The following is a 22,087-nucleotide window of genomic DNA, read 5'->3' on the forward strand; positions in this document are numbered from 1 at the left end:
TCAGTGGATAAACTGGAAGGACTGGGTACAGTGGGGTTGGGGATGGAGTTGACTAATGCCATTCTGCCACAGTCTTGAGAAGGCTTCCTTTGAACTTGCTGTCTCAGAGTGGCCAGCTGTCTTGGGTGCCAGGGACCATCCCAGTTTCAGCACTGAAAGTTCAATACCTGGAAAACCCCACAGTTGGCCATCCCAGTGTCAATATGTAAACGACCTTTGCATAATTCTTAAAGGTACTTAGGAATCCCTAGAAAGTTTATTAAAATGCCATATTGCTAGGCCCTTACTTCCAGAGATTGATTTGATAGGGTAGGGTAGATCCCAGGTAACACTGGAGGAAAACTGTCCTATGGGAAACTATGCAGCATCCATCTGCTCATTAAGGGCTTTCCCAGTAGTCAGCCAGGAGACATAGCCTGTATGCCTCCTACAGCTAACTGAGGAGCCAAAGAGATTAAGGGGAGGATCAGAAAATTCAAGGAATAGGCCCTTTTATAAGCAGATTTTGTTCAGATTAAAACTTAGAAATTAACAACAGCCTAGAACATCATCCAAATCAAGCTGGAGAAACACTACAACTTTTTGGTAATTGTGGAGAAACCAAGAACTTAGGGAAAAAGCAGACAGTCTGACACACTGAATACATTCTTTGTCTGGCAGGACATTAGCAGAAATCCTACTCCAGGACTCCAGGCTGACCTCTGAAATGGGCAGCTTGGTAAGTCTAAATAGAAGAAGAGGAGGAAGAGGAGGAGGAGGAAGAGGAAGAGGAAGAAGAGAAGGAGGAAGAGGAAGAGGAGGAGGAGATAGAAGAAGAAGGAGGAGGAGGAGATAGAAGAAGAAGAAGGAGGAGGAGGAAAGAAGGAAGGAGAAGGAGAAGGGGAAGAGGAAAGAGGAGAAAGGGGAAGAGGAAGTATAGGGGCTTCAGCTTCCTGAAAAGGAAGAGGGAGAAGAAGGAGAAAGCAGAAGAAAGAAGGAAGGAGGAGGAGGAGGAGGAGGAACAGGGGAAAGAAGAGGAGGGGAAGGAGGAAGGAGGAGAAGGGGAAATAAACTAAGGCAATATACATGCATAACTGAGACTTAGCAAGGGACTCAAGGGTGAAACTGACAACATGTGCGCTAAATACATTACTATGAAAGACCACATAAGAAACCAGATACGAAACAATAGTTCTCAAATCTAGAGTACATCAGAATCACCTCAGATCTTGTTTTAAAAAAAATGCTACTGTCCCTACCCACAGAGTTTCAGATTCAGCAGGTCTGTGTTGGAGCCCAAGAGTTCCATTTCTAACAAATTCTCAGGTGATGCTGATGCTGCTTGTCTGGGAAACACATCTTAGTATTGTCTGGTTATTTTTTAAATTCTATTAATTAGAAGGCATAAATCTCTTCATATCAGTATCAATTTGTTCATCTTCTATGATGACAACAAAAATTAAAGTTGGCTTAAACAGTTAGGAAATGTGCCGGCATGTAGACCTAAATTCTAGGCAGGCTTCAAGGTCAGCTTAGTTTAGGGCCTCCAGCCCACTTCCCTGCAGTGCTCTTACCCCTTCGTTCATCTGTGTAGGGGCTTCAGCTTCCTGAAGGGTGTAAAGTGGCTGGAGCAATCTCATCCTTCAAGACTCTTCCCAGAGCTTTGTCATGACCAAGGAAACCAGATCAAGCAGCCCCAGAAAACCGTGCCTCATTCTACTGGCCTGAACAAAATCACATGCACCTCCTGAACCAATCATGGACAAGCCGAGGTTAGGATTATTTTTAATGTGAATGGGTCCACCTGTGGAGCTGTGTTTCCCCTGAGTCACATGAGCTGAATGAGAGAGAGGGCAATGCCTGAAAAAAAGTCCAATTCTTCTATGAAGGAAGGGGACGTGATGGATGAGCAATCAGCAACTGCTAGTCTGGGAAGTGGAGCATGGTATTCCAAACCAAAGGGCAGATTAACACATCTAGTGCTCCAGTGTTGGGATGCAGGAAGTTCAGGTAGCTAAGCAGGCAGCATGAGTCCATCAGTAACTAGCAGGGTTTCAGACACTAGTCTCAGACTGAAAGCAGGGTTTTAGGAAAATGATTTAAGATTTAAATAGAAGGAAGATGGAAAATGGAGGTGGCTGCCAGCCCAAGTCTTTTCTGCAAAGTGGGGAAATACTGAAAGCCTTTCCTCTAAGGACTGGAAGAAGCCAAGGATGCCCGTCCTCACCACTCCTATTCAACATAGTACTGGAAGTCATAGCCAGAGCAATCAGGTAAGAGAAAGAAATAAAGGTATCCCAACTGGAAAACAGGAAGCCAAATTGTCCTCTTTGCAGGCAGCATGATTTTATATGCAGAAAACCCTAAAGACTTCACACAAAAAACCTTTTGGAACTAGTTTGATAAAGATTCAGTATATAAAATCAACATACAAAAATCAGCTTTTCTATACACAAATAACAAATTAGCTGAAAAATTAATAAAGCAATCCCATTTGCAGCAGCTACACAAAAATAAAGTAAAATAGGAATCAATTTAACTAAGGAGGTGAACTGTCATTACAATGGAAACTATAAAACACTGTGAAAGGAACTGTAGAGGACACATATAAAACAGAAAAGATATCGTTTGTTCATGGATTGGAATAATTAATCTTGCAAAATGACCATACTACCCAAATCAGTCTACAGATTAAATGCACTCTCTATCAAAATATCAATGACATTCTTCAGAATGATATAGTTTAGGTATTTGTCCCTGCCCAAATCTCATGCTGAAATGTAACCCCCACTGTTGGAGGCAGGGACTCTTGGGAGGTGTTTGGATCACAGGGGTGAGTTCCTCATGAATGACTTGGGCTATCCCCTTAGTGATAAGTGAGTTCTTGCTCTGAGTTCACATGAGATCCGGTGGTTTAAAAGTGTGTGGCACCTCCTTCCAATCCCATCTTGCTCCTGTTTCCACCATGTGAAGTGCTTGCTCCCACACTTGACTGTAAGTTTCCAGAGGCCTCCCTAGAAGGTGAGCAGATGCCAGCACCATACTCGCTGTACAGCCTACAGATATGTAACTGCCAATTAAATCTCCTCTCTTTGTAAATAATCCAGCCTCAGGTATTTCTTCAGAGCAATGCAAGAAAGGCCTAAAACACAGAAATAGATTTTAAAAAATCTAAAATTCATATGAATCACAGAAGACCCCAGATTGCCCTAAAGCAATCCTAAGCAAAAAAAGTAAAGTGGAGGCTTCATACTACCTGACTTCAAAATGTATACCAAAGCTACTGTCACCAAAATAGCATGGTAATGGTATTAAAGGAGATACACAGACCAATGGAACCAAATAGAGAACTCAGAAATAAACCCACATATTTACAGTCAATTGATTTTTGACAAAAGTGCCAAAAGCATACAAAGGGGAAAGGAAACCTCTTCAACAAATGGTGCTGGGAAACAGGATATCCATATGCAGAAGAATGAAACTAGATCTCTTAATGTGGCTGGGCATGGTGGCTCACACCTGTAATCCCAACACTGTGGGAGGCTGAGGGGGGCAGATCACCTGAGGTTGGGACTTTGAGAACAGGATGACCAACATTGAGAAACTCTGTCTCTACTAAAAATAGAAAATTAGCCAGGCATGGTGGTACAAGCCTGTAATCCCAGCTACTCTGGAGACTGAGGCAGGAGAATTGCTTGAACCCGGGAGGCTGAGGTTGCAGTGATCAAAGATCACGCCATTGCACTCCAGCCTGGGCAATAAGAGTGAAACTCCATCTAAAAAAAAAAAAAAAACAACAAAAAAAGATCTAAATGTAAGATCAAAAACTATAATGTAAGATTAAACGTTAAGATCTACAACTTTAAAACTACTAAAAGAAAACACTGGAAAAACATTTTAGGACATTGATATAAGCAAAGATTTGTGTGGATAAGATATCAAAAGCACAGGCAAAAATAAAGTAAAAATAGATAAATGGGATTATATCAAGCTAAGGAGCTTCTGCACAACAAAGGAAACAATCAACAGAGTGAAGAAACAGCCTGTAGAATGGGAGACAATATTTGCAAATCATTCATCTGACAAAGAACTAATATTTAGAATATGCAAGCAACTCCAAAACTTAACTGCAAAAATAATGCAATTTAAAAAATGGATAAAGGATCTGAGTAGACATTTCTCAAAAGAGAACATGTAACTAGCCAATAGGTATATGAAAAATGTTCAACATCACTAATCAGGGAAACACAAATCAAAACCACAATGAGATATGATTTCATCCCAGTCAGAATGGCAATTATCTTCTAGAGATGGAAGTAAATGGAAAAAAATAACAGATAATAGTGAGGATGCCAAGAAAAAGGAATGCATATGCAGTTGGTGGGAAAGAATATTAGTACAGCCATTTGGAAAAACAGTATGGAGATTTCTCAAAAGAGTTAAAGACAGAACTACTATATGATCTACCATCCCACTACTAGGTATTTATCCAAAGGAACAGAAACCAGTATATCAAAGAGATATCTGCACCCTCAAGTTTACTGCAGCACTATTCATAGTAGCCAAGATGGAATCAGTCTATATGTCTGTCAACAGATGAATGGATAATGTGTTATGTACACAAAATGGAATAGTATTCTGCCGTAAAAAAGAATGAAATCCTGTCATTTACAACAACATGGATGAGCCTGAACAACCTTATGTTAAGTGAAATAAGTCAGACACAGACAGACAAACACCATATGGTCTCGCCCATGTGTGGAAGCTAAATGTGAGCTCATAGATATAAAGAATAGTCAGGGAAGGGGAGGAGAAAGGAGAGGAAAGGGAGAGGCTGGTTCATGGATAAAAAATTACTACTAGATAGGAGGAATAAAAATTCTAGTGTTCTATAGCACTATAGGGTGAATATAGTTTAATAACTTGTATGTAGTTCAAATAGCTAAAAGAGAGATTTTGAATTGTTCCTAAGACAAAGAAATGATAAGTGTTTGAGATGATGGATATGCTGATTACCCCGATTTGATTATTACACACACTACACATGTGTCAAAATAGCACTTTGTATCCCATATTTACCATTATTACATGTCAATTAAATATATATATATGGCCGGGCACGGTGGCTCAAGCCTGTAATCCGAGCACTTTGGGAGGCCGAGGCGGGTGGATCACGAGGTCGAGAGATCGAGACCATTCTGGTCAACATGGTGAAACCCCGTCTCTACTAAAAATACAAAACCTTAGCTGGGCATGGTGGCGTGTGCCTGTAATCCCAGCTACTCAGGAGGCTGAGGCAGGAGAATTGCTTGAACCCAGGAGGCGGAGGTTGCGGTGAGCCGAGATCGTGCCATTGCACTCCAGCCTGGGTAACAAGAGCGAAACTCTGTCTCAAAAAAAAAAAAAAATATATATATATATATGAATACAAGTTAAAATAATACAATTTTAAAAAAAAATTCATGTGTGCTCAGGCCAGGAGACAAGAGACAGGTAGAGCAATCAGGACTGAGGGTCCTGAGCCACAGGTCCCCAGTAGGTGTCAGGAAAAAAAAAAAACAGCTCAGCTATGTAGAGATGAGGGTTCAGGTAAGAGCGAAACTATTAAGGGTAGCAAGCGTATTATCTAAACATAAAAACCTGAGCTAAAAGGCACTCAGGCTCTTGCAGCTAAGGTGAGGATTGGGCATGGAGACTGGTGAGGGACTAGGACACATCCATGTCCAGGAGAAGAGGGACTGTCACCCAAGATGGGAGTCCTGTAGCTCCAGCTAAGAGTTGAAAAGGCATACTGTAAAGCCACATAATATGTGGATTCGAAACAGGTTTCTGGAACCAGATAGCCTGGGTTCAAATCCCATCTTTACTAAATACTCACTGTGTGATCACCAGGCCTCAATTGCCTTACCTAATAGAAAGGGTGATAAGAATACTCACCTAAAAGGGCAGGTGAAGATTAAATGCATTGGAATATGTGAAGTGCCTGGAACAGTCCTTGTCCAGCACAGGGTGTGTGCTATATAATCATTTGTGTGTTACATAGTCTGAGAACCTACTACTCCTTGCAATGCACTCCTAAGGCTTTGTAACTGCAGCTATAAACAATCAAAAACATTTACCTTCAAGCCAAACAACAAAAAACTCTAGACATGCCATTCTTATGTTTATTTAAGGAGTGAATATACTGTATGTCTATATATGCATCAGATGCTGTGAGGGGATTTAAAAAGATGAATTCGAAAAGGATTTAACCTTCCAAGCTAGTAGAGGAAACAAACCCTGTGCACAAATAATTGCAATAAAAGAGACAGTAAAATCCCTTAGGAAAGAAACAAAAAAGTTGTAGGGTTGTTCAGAGGGGAAGGTCACTACAACTGGAAGAACCAAGAATGACTTCAGAGGGGTGGGAGCATCTTGGACTAAGGAGAAGATCTTAATCTAAAAGCCAGAACATTGCCATGATAGTAGAATTGTTTGTGGCTAATACATACCTAAAGAAAAGCCCTTAACTTTGTATGTCATCCTTCCATATGTTATCGCATTCAGCTTCCTGTGCCTCAATATATTTGCAAGTATATAAAAACAAAAACACTCCTTAATAAAAGAAGCTTTGCTTTTTCCTTCTTTGAAGGATAATTCCAACAAACATTTCTAAAATAGTCCTGTGCTTTTTGACATCCACATATTGGTTGTTCAAAAATGTACATCTCCCTTAGGAAATTCATTACATTTTAAATTATACATGTCTGTTAAAGCATAGATCTGTTCTACCTTCCATGTATTTGTTATTGCTGCTTCTGAAACTTCCTTACAGCCCCAAGGAGGTCTTAATCCCTGTCAGATGTTATTATGTTACCAACTTTTATGTAGTCTTGAAAGGGGTTGTTTATTTAGTTTCAGTGACTCCTTGTTACTGCCAAATATTATTTCATTTCAGCACAGATGTAAGGGGTCCAATGACTGGAATTATTTTACAGCCCTGACATTGTCGAGAGATGGATACCAGTTTAATTATGGACAGCTGAAAATGATCTAGGAGTCACCTGCTACAGATATTTATCATCATTATGAATTTCTCACCAAGCTGTGGTCTGAGCACTTTCATAACTTTCCATTTGTGTTAGACAGACAGTATGATCTATATGAAACCTATGTCTTCAGCCACCTTTAAATTTATGTATAGACAATTTAATATTGCTTATTTTCTTTTCTTCTCCTCAAAGTGAGAAAATATGTTTCAATCATTCCTGTTCTTTTTCTTTCCTCTTTTTTTCTTTCTCTCCATAGCCCCCCTCACTGCTACTACCCTTATCCTTCCAGCTGTTTTTCCAATTATGCCTCATTGGAAATTACTCGTTACTTAAAGAATGTGAATTGAATAGACTAGACACATGCAGGATCAAGTAATGAAATAACTACAATATAGCTGGCCCTAAATAAATGCAGAAAGAATGAAGGAGGGAAGGGAGCAGAGGGAACAGGAAAGGAGGCTGTAAAATTACTGAACACTATTCATGGAATGCCTCCGTCTCACATTTGAGAAGAAATTAATAGCATAATTTTTCCTCTACGTCCTCCCCATTATACACTGCACCATAACAAAATATATTTTTATACCTTCTCTTTTTATCTTTGCTTCTCTCTAAACAGATCTCACTTTGTCTTTTCAGACTGGACAAAGGGTTAAATAAAAGGAGTAGCCAGGTTATGGCCAGCTGATCATAAACTCAGGTCACTGTCTCACTGCCCAGATGCTCCTCACTCCATTCCGTTCTCTGCTGCCCCAACCTGGGCTGTGGGATCTTCAAGAATCCCAGCTCTGCCCTGGATGTATGAATAACTGTTAAGTGCTGACTTCAGTGAACATTTACCATGTATATGCCATTCACATGCAAGGTTTTTACATGGGTTATCTCATTTAATTCTGGGTACGGACTTAAGAGCTCAGCAGCACTACTCATATTCCTTTCTTAGTTCTTTCTGTTCTCAGTCGGGACAATTTTGCCCCCAAGGGAACATTCCACAACGTCTGCAGATCGATCCCTTTGGTTATCACAGCTCGGTGGAATATACGGGTTCGCTAAATATCCTGCAATGCACAGACAAACCTCCTATGGTAATTACCTGGCTCAAAATGTCAACATGCTACCGCCGTAGATTTTAAGAGGATGAGGTTTAAAGGGATGAGTAACTTGCCTGAGGTTATGCCACGATACCTGGGAAGACTGGAGTGAAAATGGAGCCTGTACTTTCGCATTAAGTTGCGCATACATAGTCACGGCTTCCACAACAGCTTCATCATCCCTGTACCAAAACAGTGAAAATTTCCCATTGGTATCTTATGTGAGAACATCTCAATACATGTGGCCTTTTTCAGCCATTTGCAAACTATCTGCTCTTTCATCATTTTCATCAAATATGCAGAATCAGGCCCATGTAATGCAGCCTTTCATTCTAAACAGAAAATTCTGTAAACACACACACATGCATTGTGGCAATAGTTCCTCTGACTTTCTGATGATGTAAGCAAATATAACAAGATGTAAGATAAAAGCAGAATGCATAAGCAAACAACCCTGCTACCTAAGCAATACATTTTAAAGATAGGACAAATGGCAACAGCTTACTAGGAATAAATTTTATGTATTTAATATGACATATTTAATAATGAACAGCCCCTTGTGTTCTGCAGGATAAGGAGATAGAAATGGTAAACAGTTGTCAGTATTCTTTTTAAAATGCCAACCAAAAATATTCATAATCTTTTTTATTCCCTTCAATATGTGCAAGTCACAGTTTTGACAGTGTTTTTAGATATTGAATATATTTTAATAATCTGAATGAACCCCAAGACAGCTGTGCACATACACGTGTTTTGTCCACACATGGACGTGCACTCATATGTACCAGCGGTCTCCAATCTTTTTGGCAGCTGGGGCTGGTTTTGTGGAAGACAACTTTTTCAGACTGGGAAGCAGGATGATTTCACGATGAAACTGTTCCACCTCAGATCATCAGGCATTAGATTCTCATAAGGAGCACACAGCTAGATCCCTCATGCGCAGTTCACAATAGGGTCACCGCTGATCTGACAGGAGGCAGAGCTTGGGCGGTAATGTTCCCTCACCTGCCACTCACCTCCTGCTATGCAGCCCAGTTCCTAACAGGCCATGGACAGGTTAGGAACTGGTCCTAACTGGGGGATGGGACCCCCTAATATATACCACAAAAGTCACCCACCACATGCCCACACACATCATACACAGGCGCACATAGATAGGTTCCAGATCTTACTTGCCAGAGTGGGTTTATTTTGCCTTTACTTCTCTCCCACAATACAGAGTTGCTGCCTCCCCTTTGTTTCGCTGCAGTCACCCACCCACCCTCTCTGATGCTTATCCTCCTGTGACCTTGGCTGGAGCGGGAGTTCCATTTTCCCTTCAGAGGCTTTCTCTTGAATAACCTAGTCCTGGAGCATAACAGCGACTCCAGGCAGGAAAGCCCAGGGGTGCTGCTCTCAACCCTGGCCTACGAGCACCACAAACACCAAAACTATGTTCACCCAAAGCCAGACTTAGGCATTTCAAATGTCCAGATTACCTCTTATCCTAAATTCTAAACTGCCACACCTGTTACGTATTGCTTGAAATTATTTCATCAGTCACTAGTCCCTTGCATTCTATAATAAGAAATTAAAATCCCAAAATATAGCTAAACTACTGGCATAAATAAATTTTGTTCAAAGTGAGCTACCAAGTTAAATATTTTCTATTTTCATGGCAGGAAGGATTTAGAAAGCAAAAAGACATCTGGTAGCTAGAAGTGGAAGGGGTGTAACAGAGGGATTTGGAAAGGTAACAGAGCGAGCCAGAAGGAAATTCTTCATTCTTCCTATTCTTGCCCCATACCAGCCCTGTTTAGGTAAATCCATACAAAAACAAATTTCTTGTATGGCCACAAGCAATATCTTACCTTGGAAGCCATAGAGTTTCCTTAATCCTCACCTTTAGCACTATGTAAATCTGAGTACACCACGGTTATTCAATACATGTATGTAAGCATCTCCTGCGTTAATAAAATTTGCCAAGGATGGTGCTGAAAAGGTACCCTTCAGCTTGGGAATAAAATAAGAAGGATAAAGTGATGGTATTATTAAATGAATATAATTTTAAATGAAATACTACATTTCACTTTTCCTTATCATATAGACCTTCTCTGACCAAAACAATAGTCACTAGCCACTTGTGGCTATTTCCACGTTAATTTTAATTTTAATCAACTAAAAACAAAATAAGAAATGTCTTAATCTCACTAACAATATTAATACTTAGTAGTCATATGTGGTTTAGTAGCTCCCGTATTGTATACTACAGATAATGAATATTTCCATCATCACAGAAAAACTATTAGCACTAATATTGACAAAAGTTGGAGAAGACTCATTGTTTATATGGGAAGTGGGGGCACAGACATTTTCATGTAGTTTTAGTGGGAACAAAAATGCTGCTAACAAAATCACACATGCACTTCATGGAAAAAAAAAGAAAAACTGAAATTGTTAAAATGGTCATCAATGGGGAACTAGTTAAATAAGTGAGCAAACACCCACACAATAGAAGAATATGCTATTTATTAAAAACCATATACATAAGCAAAATATATCAGCACAGAATGCTGTCCTGGATGTGTTTTTATGTAAAAAACACAAACCAGAAATCAGTTAATATGAATAGTGTAATCCCATTTGTGTTTGAATATACATCTATGTGTATATACTTTTTACTGTAATAAAGGACGATTATACTCTTACTTTATTTACTCAATCGTATTTTAGAGAAATGAGATACCCAAAAGAATGTGTGTTGAAAGCCTGTTTGCTCAGCCCTGTGCTAGCCTGGACTAAGTCAAGATCTAGCTTATAGATTCTGCTTCTGTTTGCTGAGGTCTTTATATATCCAGAGCAATCCTATTTCATTCGCCTCCCAGAAATAGGTTAAATATGAAGTCATATTTTGTGAATTTTTACGATTACTGCAATACCCACCATGGGCCTCCAAGAAAGTCCCTGAAGCCAAAGAATTGTTTTAGGGAATCTGGTTGATATTTGGAGCTCCTGGAGGGAAAGTTCTCTTCCAGATCATCTCTCTTCTACCACCCCTCTTCTCTCTGCTTCACACAGCCACAGCTTGCCCTTTCCTCCACCACCTCACTCCCATAACCCGTTCCAGGCAAGAGAAATGCAGATCCAGATTTTTAGGCAACCTCAGAATTCACTTGGGATTGAATATGCAGCAGGTTCAGCAATGGTTCAAGCTGCTTCATATGACTTCTTGTAAACACACAAGGGAAATCATGCAGCAGCTTTCATGGGAGTTTATTCTCTCTCTCTCTCTCTCTCTCTCTCTCTCTCTCTCTCTCTCTCTCTCTCTCATATACACACATATATGCATGTATGTATAAATGTGTGTATGTATATACATATGCACACGCATGGGTGCATGCATACATTTGGTTTCCATGAGCGCTCCTAGGGCAATTCTAAGCATTGAGCAGGCAAATGCTTGTGTTTACTAATGTAGGAAGGTACTAGAGAAAGGAGGATTGTTAGAAGGCAGAGAGGACACTAGTGTCTGTAGGTAGACCTGATCCCCAGGCAAGGAAAGAATTTGGCTCATGTATTATATTTTTGTTGAATCAAGTCGTTAGTAAATATGATGTGAGTCTTTGAGCCAGGTCAGTGATAAAGGAAATGTTTTTATTTCTTAGTGTGTACAGAATTACAAGCTCCCTAACAGAAAAAGAGTATCTAGACCCTTTAAAAATCTTCACACCATGAAACATAAGCATGGCTTCCTGCCTTATCTGCACTCCCTGAAGAATTCCTCCTTCACAACCATTCCCAGAACTGAGTGACCTTTGGTCATTCAGCCTAGAGCCTCCCTCCGGTCCTGGTGGCCTCTCTGCCTGGAGAACTGACCTGATGAGTTCCAGGAGACACAGGCCTTGCCTGCCAACAGTTTTCTCCATTTTAATAAGCCTCATTTGCCCATAAGACTCATGCTTTCTTAGAGTTTTTGATTCATGCCAGGCACATTTACTTGACATTTTGGCTTGAAGAGCACCAAGGTTTTAACCCACTCACGACTGTTTTTCTGCCTAGTTCTGGAAACTTAGATTTTTGCCTGATTCCTCCCCAGCCACTCCAGCTCTCTGCTCCCATGTCCTCTTACGTCTGTCATCCCCTCAATACCTGTAGCCCCAGCCAGCTCACCTCCCAGTGCACACACACATGCACAGATATACACACATATTTTGACCATAGATGGTGGACAAATAATCTTTACAGCGCTGCAATGTTGAAGGTTTGATTATTCTTTTAATTAATACAACTAAGGCCAGGGAGGAGAAGCCTTTGGAGATGTTATGTGAAAAGGTACATTTCCTCTTAAAGTCTGTCTCTTTAATTTTTTCCTCCGTCAAAAACTTGTCCTTCAAACAAAGATTCCTAAGAGATTTGTTTTTCATCTGAGACCAAACTACGGGCTACTGATTGGGTAGAATTGTGAATTGTGGGGCACGAGAAGAAAGAATTTTGAATGGAAATCAGTTTGTAAACATTTTTCTTTCTCCGCCTCTCTTAGGAATGACTCATATGCCATGAAAATGTGTCTCAGATTTTGAGTTCAGCATAGACATTCATTTTCATTAATTATTCCAATTATTCACAGTATCATTCCCTTTGGGGGACACACAGAAAGTGGGATTTAAAGAGTCAGGCCTTTTCAGAGCAACCCTGCGGGAGGCCAAGTATACCCAGCCTCTGCCATTCCTAATGGTACAAGGGGCAGGCTGTGCCTTTCAGCAGGGTGCAGGGCATCTAGTCTGCTTCCGTGTAGGCTGCCCCAGGGCAGCTCGGGAGGAGGACACTGCCCAGGGCACTCCTCAAGGCTGCCTGCCCATCACTGTTCTCTGTTTCTTTGTCCGTATGTCATGAGAGCATGGGTGCTTGGCAGACTGGTGAAGCCCCTCGTCACCTGTCTCCCATGTCAGAGCAGGACCTCACTGTTTACTTTGATGCTGTGCTGGATTTTTGTTTCAAACCAGCACTCTACATAGTTTTAGACAAATCAGTAATAATTTTTATGGACTGCAAAATACTTTCCTCTCAGGATGTTTTATAACGCTTTGAGTACATCTTAATACACTGAGGTAACATTCATAGACTCAGAGAAATCACCTCCACAGACATCCCATCCATCGCCATGACACCTGGCAGGCTTCACCCAAACCCCCCAGACATAGGTGAATATCCTGTTTTCACAGGTCATCAGGAAAAGAGACCCCACAACCATGCTGGGCTAACCCTTTTCAATATTGACTTCCCTTCAGCGCTATCATTATCTTTGTATTAAAGGGAAACACCCCATGCTAGACTTCCATGAGCGTTAAAAACCCACATTTGAGTATTTTGAACCAGATGTCACAGAGCCTGATTGTCAGCACACTAATTAGCTGGCACTAAAAAATGCAATCCCAAATATTGACATCTACCCTTGGGGTTGGACCCAGTTGGACACCTTTCACTTTACAGTAAATGTCTGACGTACCATCCCCTTAGGATCCTTCCATGTGGGATCTGGTCATCATTAAATGGTGAGGTTCTGCAGGTGTATTGTTATGTCTTTTGGCTCCCAGAAATCACAGCCTTCATGTCCCTTTCCCTAAATCGTGTTAGCAGGAGCAGAAGTGCCATAAAAAGCAAAACACTGTATTTCCTACAGAGTGCTCGCTTCGACACATGCAGACTTCTGACATTCGGTTAGTTCTTTTGGTTTTTAGAAAAGGCAGCTTTAGAGGAATCCTTTCTCTGGCTTTCCCCTTCTGTGATGCAATGCGGGAAACCCCAATGTGGTCTCTAAGGGGTCCAGTTACATTTTGGCACATGGTAATCCACAGAGCCTTCTGCAGTTAGACGAAAATAGGTACCTCCCTTTCTTCCGGCTATTTCCCTTGGCGAAGTAAAAAGTCAAAAGGAACTGGACTGGTCAGGAAAGCCCTGACCAAGAGCTCAGACAAGACACAGCTCCATGAGATGCAGTGTGCGCAGTCATTGTCTGAGACCGAGGGTCTGAAATTGACACCATATGCGCCCCAGGAGTGATTACTCCAAGGGGGGAGAAAAGCAACATGTCAGAACATTTTAGTAACACCTAATTCATCCCAAGGTTATAAATAAATATGATGCTTGCTTAAAAACAAAAGTCAAAAAATATTTCAACTAGATTACTTCTGTGACAGTGCTTCAGGCAGAGGTGAACTTTATTAGGGAGACAACATGAATAAAGAGAAACACATAACAACTTTTTATGGTATATTTTACGTGATTTTATTTTTTTTGCAGTAAATAAAGTGGTTATAGGACTCCAAGGAAAAGGGCCCAGATGTTAGACAGTTGTGTGAAATTTAGGGGAAACAAGCTGTAAAAAACACAGTCATAAAACAGGCTGTCAGTGCCACACATCTGGACAATACAGCTGTATGTTCCTAGTGGCTGTCGTCACCCAAAGAAAACTGAATAACCTTATTTCACCCCAATTAGGCTGCATACCAACATGATCAACATTAGGTTGCAGGGGGGAGCAGCGTTCATATGGCGCCTTTGTGTCAAGCAGCTTTTATCTTTCATTTGAATTTAGTTACAAAGAAATAAAAGACTGCTAACATAGTCATTTCCACGATTATAAAACCCTGTTTAGTTTACAATGTCCTAATAAGTCAAAGTTTGACAGTTTGGACTACTGGCTACGCCAAACAACAATATACTTTCTGTAGCATGAATCACCCTATCAGTCATCCTGAAATGGAGCCCCGCCTATCTTTTCTCTACCCCTTTTCTGGAGTCTGAGTCTAACAAGATTGCGGGAAGCACTCTGCCTTTTTGGAAAAATAACTCAATATTCAGACAATCCAATTTAAAGTAGAGGGTAAATGCCCCTCTCTGTAGCCTTGGGGCATTTTTTCCGTAACTTTCTTTCAGCGAACAATGAGATATCTTTCCAGTATGACAAATAATAGAAAATATAAAATTTCCTTTCATCTTTTCATCACTGACAGACTGTGCCAAAGGTTATAAAACATCACTTTTTCTAATGATTGTGTTTCTGTATAGGTGTTAATGGCAGCAAAAGCAATTATGGATAGCGGAGAGAAATTAACCTTACCACTGATAGGGAAACTCTTGAAATTTCAACTTCTCCAGATTAAAGTTAAGGACCAACAGCGACGGGAAAGTGAAAAGAAGGTACTGTACGATGTGGTGGGTTTTCTAAAGAGGGCAAGTGGTGAATGAAATGGAGCCAGGTTTCTCCAGGGGCACTTCCTCTCTTCTTAAGCCTACCATTAAATGTTACCTGGCAAATCTGGCTGTCACCTCAACTTCTTAGAGAAAAGGCTGTCCAAAGATCTAGAGGAATTATGATAAACCCATTAAAAAATAGGTTCCCTAAAATTTGAAAGTAACAAAATTCAGAGCATGTGCCCAAGATTGTTTCTGTGGCAGTATATTTATATAATAAATTTGTAGCCAAGAAGGCACCCAGGAAGAGAAAGGGAGTCAGGAAAACTAAATATAAAAAGGACAGTTCGGGGGAACGGGTCTAACTATTTAAGATAGTTTGTATGATATACTATAGAAGTGGCCTTTAAAATAATAGGCACATCTGCACCTTCCTAATGATCTGAATATTTCAGCAGCAATCTATCATTTCGACTCCTATATTATACATCTGATAATTTCTTCATAACCGGGATTTTTCATTTAATTTGCTTATAGAAATCAATCTGTGTGTTTTCCAAAGACTCATATTTGCATATGAAAAATATTTTAAAATGCTATTAGCAAACTGATACCAGGTTCAAATCCATTTGCTATCATCATAACCCAAATTAGGATGTTTTTCTTATTTTCTGAATCATGCTGAATTATGTTTGGAAAGCCCAGTGCTTCAGTATGTACATATGTAATGTGTGTGTGTGTGTGTGTGTGTGTGTGTGTGTGTGTGTGTAATGGATTTGCACATGAAGTCATTTTTTTATGCCTTTAAATGGAAAAGGTAAAACCAATTCATGGAAGAAAAAAGAGAAAAATGTTCCAATAATGCCTTCTTCACCTTTGTAAGACCCCCAAAATCTAGGTTTCCTATTTGAATTGGCCTCTCAACAACGTAATTGTAGAAAAAAAAATGCCACCTTGTATTTTCAATATAGAACTTTATGGTTTTCAGAGCTATTTCCCATATAGCATCTTATTAGGGTGGCATATACTGTGCCCAGAAAAATTCTACTCATATTAACACAACTGATAGTATAGTTTTCTATCTAGTGAAACTCTTTCCATTGCGTCGGCAGAGTTGTACCTTAAGAAATACTCAGGCTAGTTAAGACTTGGCAGAAGAAAAATTGGAAAATTTGAAACTAATATAGAAACATCTCTTCTTGCCTGTTTTAAATTCCAATGCCATATGGGAATCTGAATTATAAAAAGTAGACTGTGATTCTTGCAAAAATTTCTGGACTTTCTGTTTGCTTTGCCCTTTCCCACAGCACTTAGAAAATAGTGCGCTAAAGAGCATCAATTTACTTGTTTGCCACTTACTAGGTCATTAATTGTTTATTATGAGAGTAGATTGTAGATTTCAGTTAACAAATTTGAAGTAAAAGCAAATAAAATACCCCAGTAGCTTAGACAAAGGTTTTAAAGCTTGTAACAATATAAAAATATTTTTGCACCATTATTTTACTCAGCGTTTCTTTGAAATGTGAACTGTAATAGTACAATTAAGAGGTTCTAAATATATGGAAATAATCCTAATTTATTTCTTGAAAATTTGAGAGTTCTGGGTAACTGGGGCATGAACCTTAGAGTTTTTATTTTCTTTTAAGTATTAGATGCAGTAAGAGAGCTTTTGAGCAATTAGAAGCCAATGATTACATAATCTAATATGATGTCTCCATTATTTTGGGTTCCCAAAACACCAACCCCAAATCTCTGAGTCACAACCCTATGAGTAAGTGCTAAATAAATTGTTGAAAACTGATTGGAATGGACTATAATCAGGAAAATATTCTTGGAAAAGAGGAGATGAAAGCACTTGTTTGTGGGATGATATCATTGCTGTTCATTTCAACAACACTGCTTTAGAGGTCCGTTGACACAATCAAGGTTAATGTTTGTCAGCCAAGGAGTTTGCCAATACACAAAATAAGCAGAAAGTATGTAACACGGACACCATGCTGTGGATTAGAATATGAAATAAAGACAAGAGGACTTTACCTAATCTCTTCATCTTTCCAGAACCAACAGGGAGATTCTGAAATTTCTATAAGGGGGGGAGGGTGTGACTGACTCTTCAACTTTTTAACATCAACATATCTATGTAGATGTTATCTTTCAAAGGTTAATTAAGTGCTTATATCTGTACAACCCAAAGAATGTTCTGTATCTTCTGTTTCACTTTTGAAATTGTATTTTTAAGAATCAGAAAAATACCCATAGTAGAAATTATAGAAAATCTTAGGCAAAAATGAGGGCAAAAATAAGTAATATGACTAGGTATCTGTTCTAATGTTCTAATGTATCACTATATATTTGATCCTGTTTTAATCAATCAAAACTTTTGGGAAAAAATGTAAATTATATAGTTTTACTTGCCAAATACAGTAAAGAAATATTATTTTCACTCCACTACTTTTAATAACATAACACTTTAGTCTGGACTATGCTTAACATTGCTTTGCTTTCTGCTTTTAAGAAAGCTTGATAGATAATTCATATTATAAAAATGAGAAAAGATATTTCTAAAACAGTTTTAAGTTCTTCAATATGTAAATTTCTGGGATGCAAATGCCAGCCTCTAATTGCAAATGACTTAAATCTGTCTGAAAACATTTATTTATTTGGAAATACCTTGCTGATGAACTCCAAATGTAAATATCATAAAGAAAATGGACTGTATTTTCATAAATATATTTTAGCATTTCAGAACTTTTGAATATGACTTTCTCACACAATAATTCTAAATTATGTCAATTTTATTATTTCTTAAAACATAAATAAAAGTGTTATGTTTAGAAATATATTTTTCTTACATCATTATCTCAACATTTCCTCTGCATTTTTATTTCTATCATTATTAATCTGTTGTTAATTTATTAATTCAACAAACATTTACTGAAACAAACGTTTACAGAAGCAATGTACTGAACACATATATTCTCATCATGTTCCTTATAATTTTAAAATAAATTATTCGGTTTTCATTCTGATCCATTTTAATATAGTCATTTTCTAAATATGTTATATCTATTCATATTTTTGTTTCTTTTTAGTTCCAACTTTTGTGGGCACATTTAAAGTCAATTATGAACACATTTAAAGTCAAAACAATTTTGAACCCAAATATCTTGAGAATTCAACTAAAAGAAAACACTTGATAATAAAAAAAAAAAAATGAAAAAGAGCTACAATACAAAAAGTCATTAACCATTTAAATAATCGGCCAAATATAATCTAGTCTTATGTTCCTCTGTATTGATTTCAGAATGTTTGTACAGGTTTTGGGAGAAAATCCAAATATCTTCCAACTGTGCTTTTAATTTATGAATTCAAATAAGTCGTCCATATTTTGTTAGATGTTTTTAGAAAGCATGTCTTTTCTATAAAAGAACAATTCTTTCTCTTGCTAGCTAATATGCGTAGTACAAATTGCCTTATTTTCTGATGTACTAGAATTAAAGAGAAGGAAGATACTTGGTAAAGAACTAGGGAAAGTTTTTGTAACGCTGGTAAACTGTTCTTAAAACAATTCAAGATTAAAAGTGCCTGCATTTGATAAGAAGTTACGATTAAGCCACAAGCAACCCAGAGCCAGCTCCAAAAGAGGGACAAAGAGAAATGAGAGCAGCTTTCACAGACACCTTCCAACTTCCTTCAGTCGAAATTCCAAAACACTGGAAACCAGCCAATGTAACGCAGTGTGTGTGTGTGTGTGTGTGTGTGTGTGTGTGTGTGTGTGCGCGCGCGCGCGCTGTTTTAAAGGAAAGGCCATAGGGACATACAACGAAATTACAGGCTGGTTAGTTTTGATTCAGTTGTGGTTAAAATCTTCAGAAACTATTTTAAGAAATCAAACACAGAAAGAACAGGAACTCAGTTTAGAGGGATCCGTGTGGTTTCAGGACAGGAATGACTTGCCTCACTAACTGGATGGAATTCTTTGAGGCTGGATTATTGAAATCAGGATCCTACTAACATGGATGTGGAATCTAAGGAGCTTCAAAAGCCAACAAATCAGGAGTAATAATAAATGACCCCCTGCCCCAGCTGGCTTATCCATAAAATAGAGTAGTGCTTTCCTAATTGGTTTTCTTTTAATCAATGAAAACGTTTTATAGACTTCAGGAAAAATGCAAAGAAACATACATCTTTAACATATAGTAGCACTTTAAAATATGGATGAGCTAATCATAGCAGCTAATAGCTATCATTATTGATTATTTGGCACATTACTAAGCCCTGTGCACGTGTTATATCATTTAATCTTTTAAATGACTTTATTAGGTACAGAGTATTGTTCCCAATTTGCAGATGCAGAAAACGAGGGTATGAAAAGTTAAAGAATTTTCCCAAGGCCAAACAGCTACTCTCAGTGGTAGAGCTGGGATTCAAATCCAGAACTGTCAGACTCCAAAGACCATGTTCTTAACCCCCATACATATCCATCCTAAGTGTGTCTCAATAATTATGAAATGGCACTCTTGGCTCACAGTCAGTAGAGTGCCTGCCCAGAGACATTTCCCTGTAGGACCCATGGCTGTGCTCAGCGATCTACTCCGAAACATCTGGTTCTATTCATTACATTGTGTACAACATCCTCCAGTTAAATAGGGAGACAGTGGTCAAGGGAAGGAAAAAAACTCACCGAAGAGAAACATTCTGAGCTAACCAATCACTGATTCCATAGGGACTCCTGACTTCATTTCCAGTCCTACCGCCCACCCAGAAATGACTCAGTCTCGGGGAGAAACTCTTAAAACTGGACATTCAGAGATTGTTCCAAATGTTCCTCTACATGGTAAGACAGGATAGCATTGACTGATCTAGTAGTAAAGTCTTTCATAGACTACATAGAAAACACCGAGAAAGAAAAGCAAAACTTTTACAATGTATAACCCTATTATAATTAATGTTAACATTTTGGTATTTTTCTTTCTATTTCCTTCTGCAGATTTGTTTCTTTACATAGCTGTAATCATTGTAAAAATCCACCGCTTTTTCAATTAAGATAGATTATAATTTTTACTCGTTATCACGGTGTCCACCCTATCATTATTATTAGTTATGTGATATTTTATTGACTGCCATAATTTTCTTAACCATTTCTCTATTGTTGAGCATTTAAGTTATTTCCATATCTTTTCATAATGAACCATGTACTTTGTAGCATAGAATTCTCCAGATTTTGTATAATTTTCTTACCATAGATTTATTGAATTGGTTTAATATTTAAAAGTGTTCCCGTAACCTTGTATATTCAAAGTGAATCCTATGGCCACTCAGACATAGTTCTCCATTTAAAAAAGAAAAAAAAAATGGCCCCTGTTCAAATGAACATGGAAATCACTGTGTATTATATACAACCCTTGAAGATATTTAACAACATAATAGCTAATTAAAGATGGAGGAAAACCACTCTGTTTAATATTGTTTAACCTACTGTCTTTCAAATTTATGTGATCTTATACATTTTTTAGCCTATCTCTTGTCAACTATAATAGATTGTTTATGAAATAGCATGGCATCTTGAAAGAAAACTATAAAAACACTCAGAAAACCCAATTTCTCATAAACTACCTAACAGAGTAAGCTAGTTACAAACTCTGAACATGTTTTCTTATTTGTATCCTCAACAATACTATTCTGAGGCTCTTATTATAAATTTTATATGAAATACAGTTATACATGAATATGTATATGCATTCTTATCTTTTTTTTTTTTTTTTTTTTTTGAAACAGAGTTTTACTCTTTTGCCCAAGCTGGAGTACAGTGGCACAATCTTGGCTCACTGCAACCTCTGCCTCCCAGGTTCAAGTGATCCTCCTGCCACATTTTCCTGATTAGCTAGGATTACAGACGTGCTCCACCACACCTGGCTAAGATGGGATTTCACCAGGCTGGCCAAGCTGGTCTCAAACTCCTGACCTCCGGTGAGCCACCACCTTAGCCTCCCAAAGTTCTGGAATTGCAAGCACGAGCTGCTATGCCTGGCCTGCATTATTATCTTAAAGAATAAGATGAAGTATAGCTGTTTATCATTAGTTTCACTGACGTTTACCATTTTTACATTCCTTTCATTGTAAGGAATTAGGAGAATGAATACTTATTAATTATATTTCAGTTTTGACACCAAGAATTCATTTAGAAATAAAATATGACCTAAAATGTTTTGAAGCATCCAATAACTAGGTTGCCCTATTAGAGAGAAAGAGAATGGTTTATTTCTTTCTTTAAAAAGTGAGAATAACTTAAGATTAAGGGTTCTAGGTAGGTGTCACTTGATATTCAACTGAGTATGTGAAATGCCAACACTTTTTTTGGTTCTGAGACAAAAATCTCACATCTGCTATGTAACGTAACTGGTTAAGAAATCTCTGTGCCTATCCAAAGCCCTCTCACAGTAGGAGGCATCCAGATGCTTTCTATACATACAGGATTAAAAAAAAAAAAAAAAAAAAAAAAAAAGGAATCTGTAGCAAACTTGACTCTTTCTTCATATGCTGGGGAACATATGTTCCCCAAACCTGGTGGAGAGAGGGTCTTTTGCAATATACCCCTCCAAAATTTTTGCTTTAAATTGACAAGAGTTCCTTCTGACTTTTTTTTTTTTTCGAGATGGAGTCTCACTCTGTCACCCAGGCTAGAGTGCAATGGTGCGATCTTAGCTCACTGCAACCTCCGTTTCCTGGGTTCAAGCAATTCTCCTGTCTCAGCCTTCTGAGTAGCTGAGATTACAGGTGTCTACCACCATGACTGGCTAATTTTTGTATTTT

The 22,087-nt window shown here is 38.5% G+C and overlaps 1 protein-coding gene across 5 annotated transcripts in view; it reads left to right on the forward strand.

The window, feature by feature from the left end:
• Positions 1-22,087, forward strand: part of SPAG17 (sperm associated antigen 17) — a 250,275-nt gene that overhangs the window by 62,216 nt on the left and 165,972 nt on the right. For 3 of the 5 annotated variants that reach the window (XM_003933530.4, XM_074381189.1, XM_074381192.1), the window contains exon 4: positions 15,149-15,280. The exons of the other annotated variants lie outside the window; for them this stretch is intronic. In XM_003933530.4, the coding sequence (XP_003933579.2) occupies positions 15,149-15,280 (132 nt within the window). The remainder of the gene's footprint in view (positions 1-15,148; positions 15,281-22,087) is intronic. 5 annotated transcript variants of the gene reach the window in all.

The sequence above is a fragment of the Saimiri boliviensis genome, chromosome 11, assembly GCF_048565385.1.
Source record: "Saimiri boliviensis isolate mSaiBol1 chromosome 11, mSaiBol1.pri, whole genome shotgun sequence".
NCBI lineage: Eukaryota > Metazoa > Chordata > Mammalia > Primates > Cebidae > Saimiri > Saimiri boliviensis.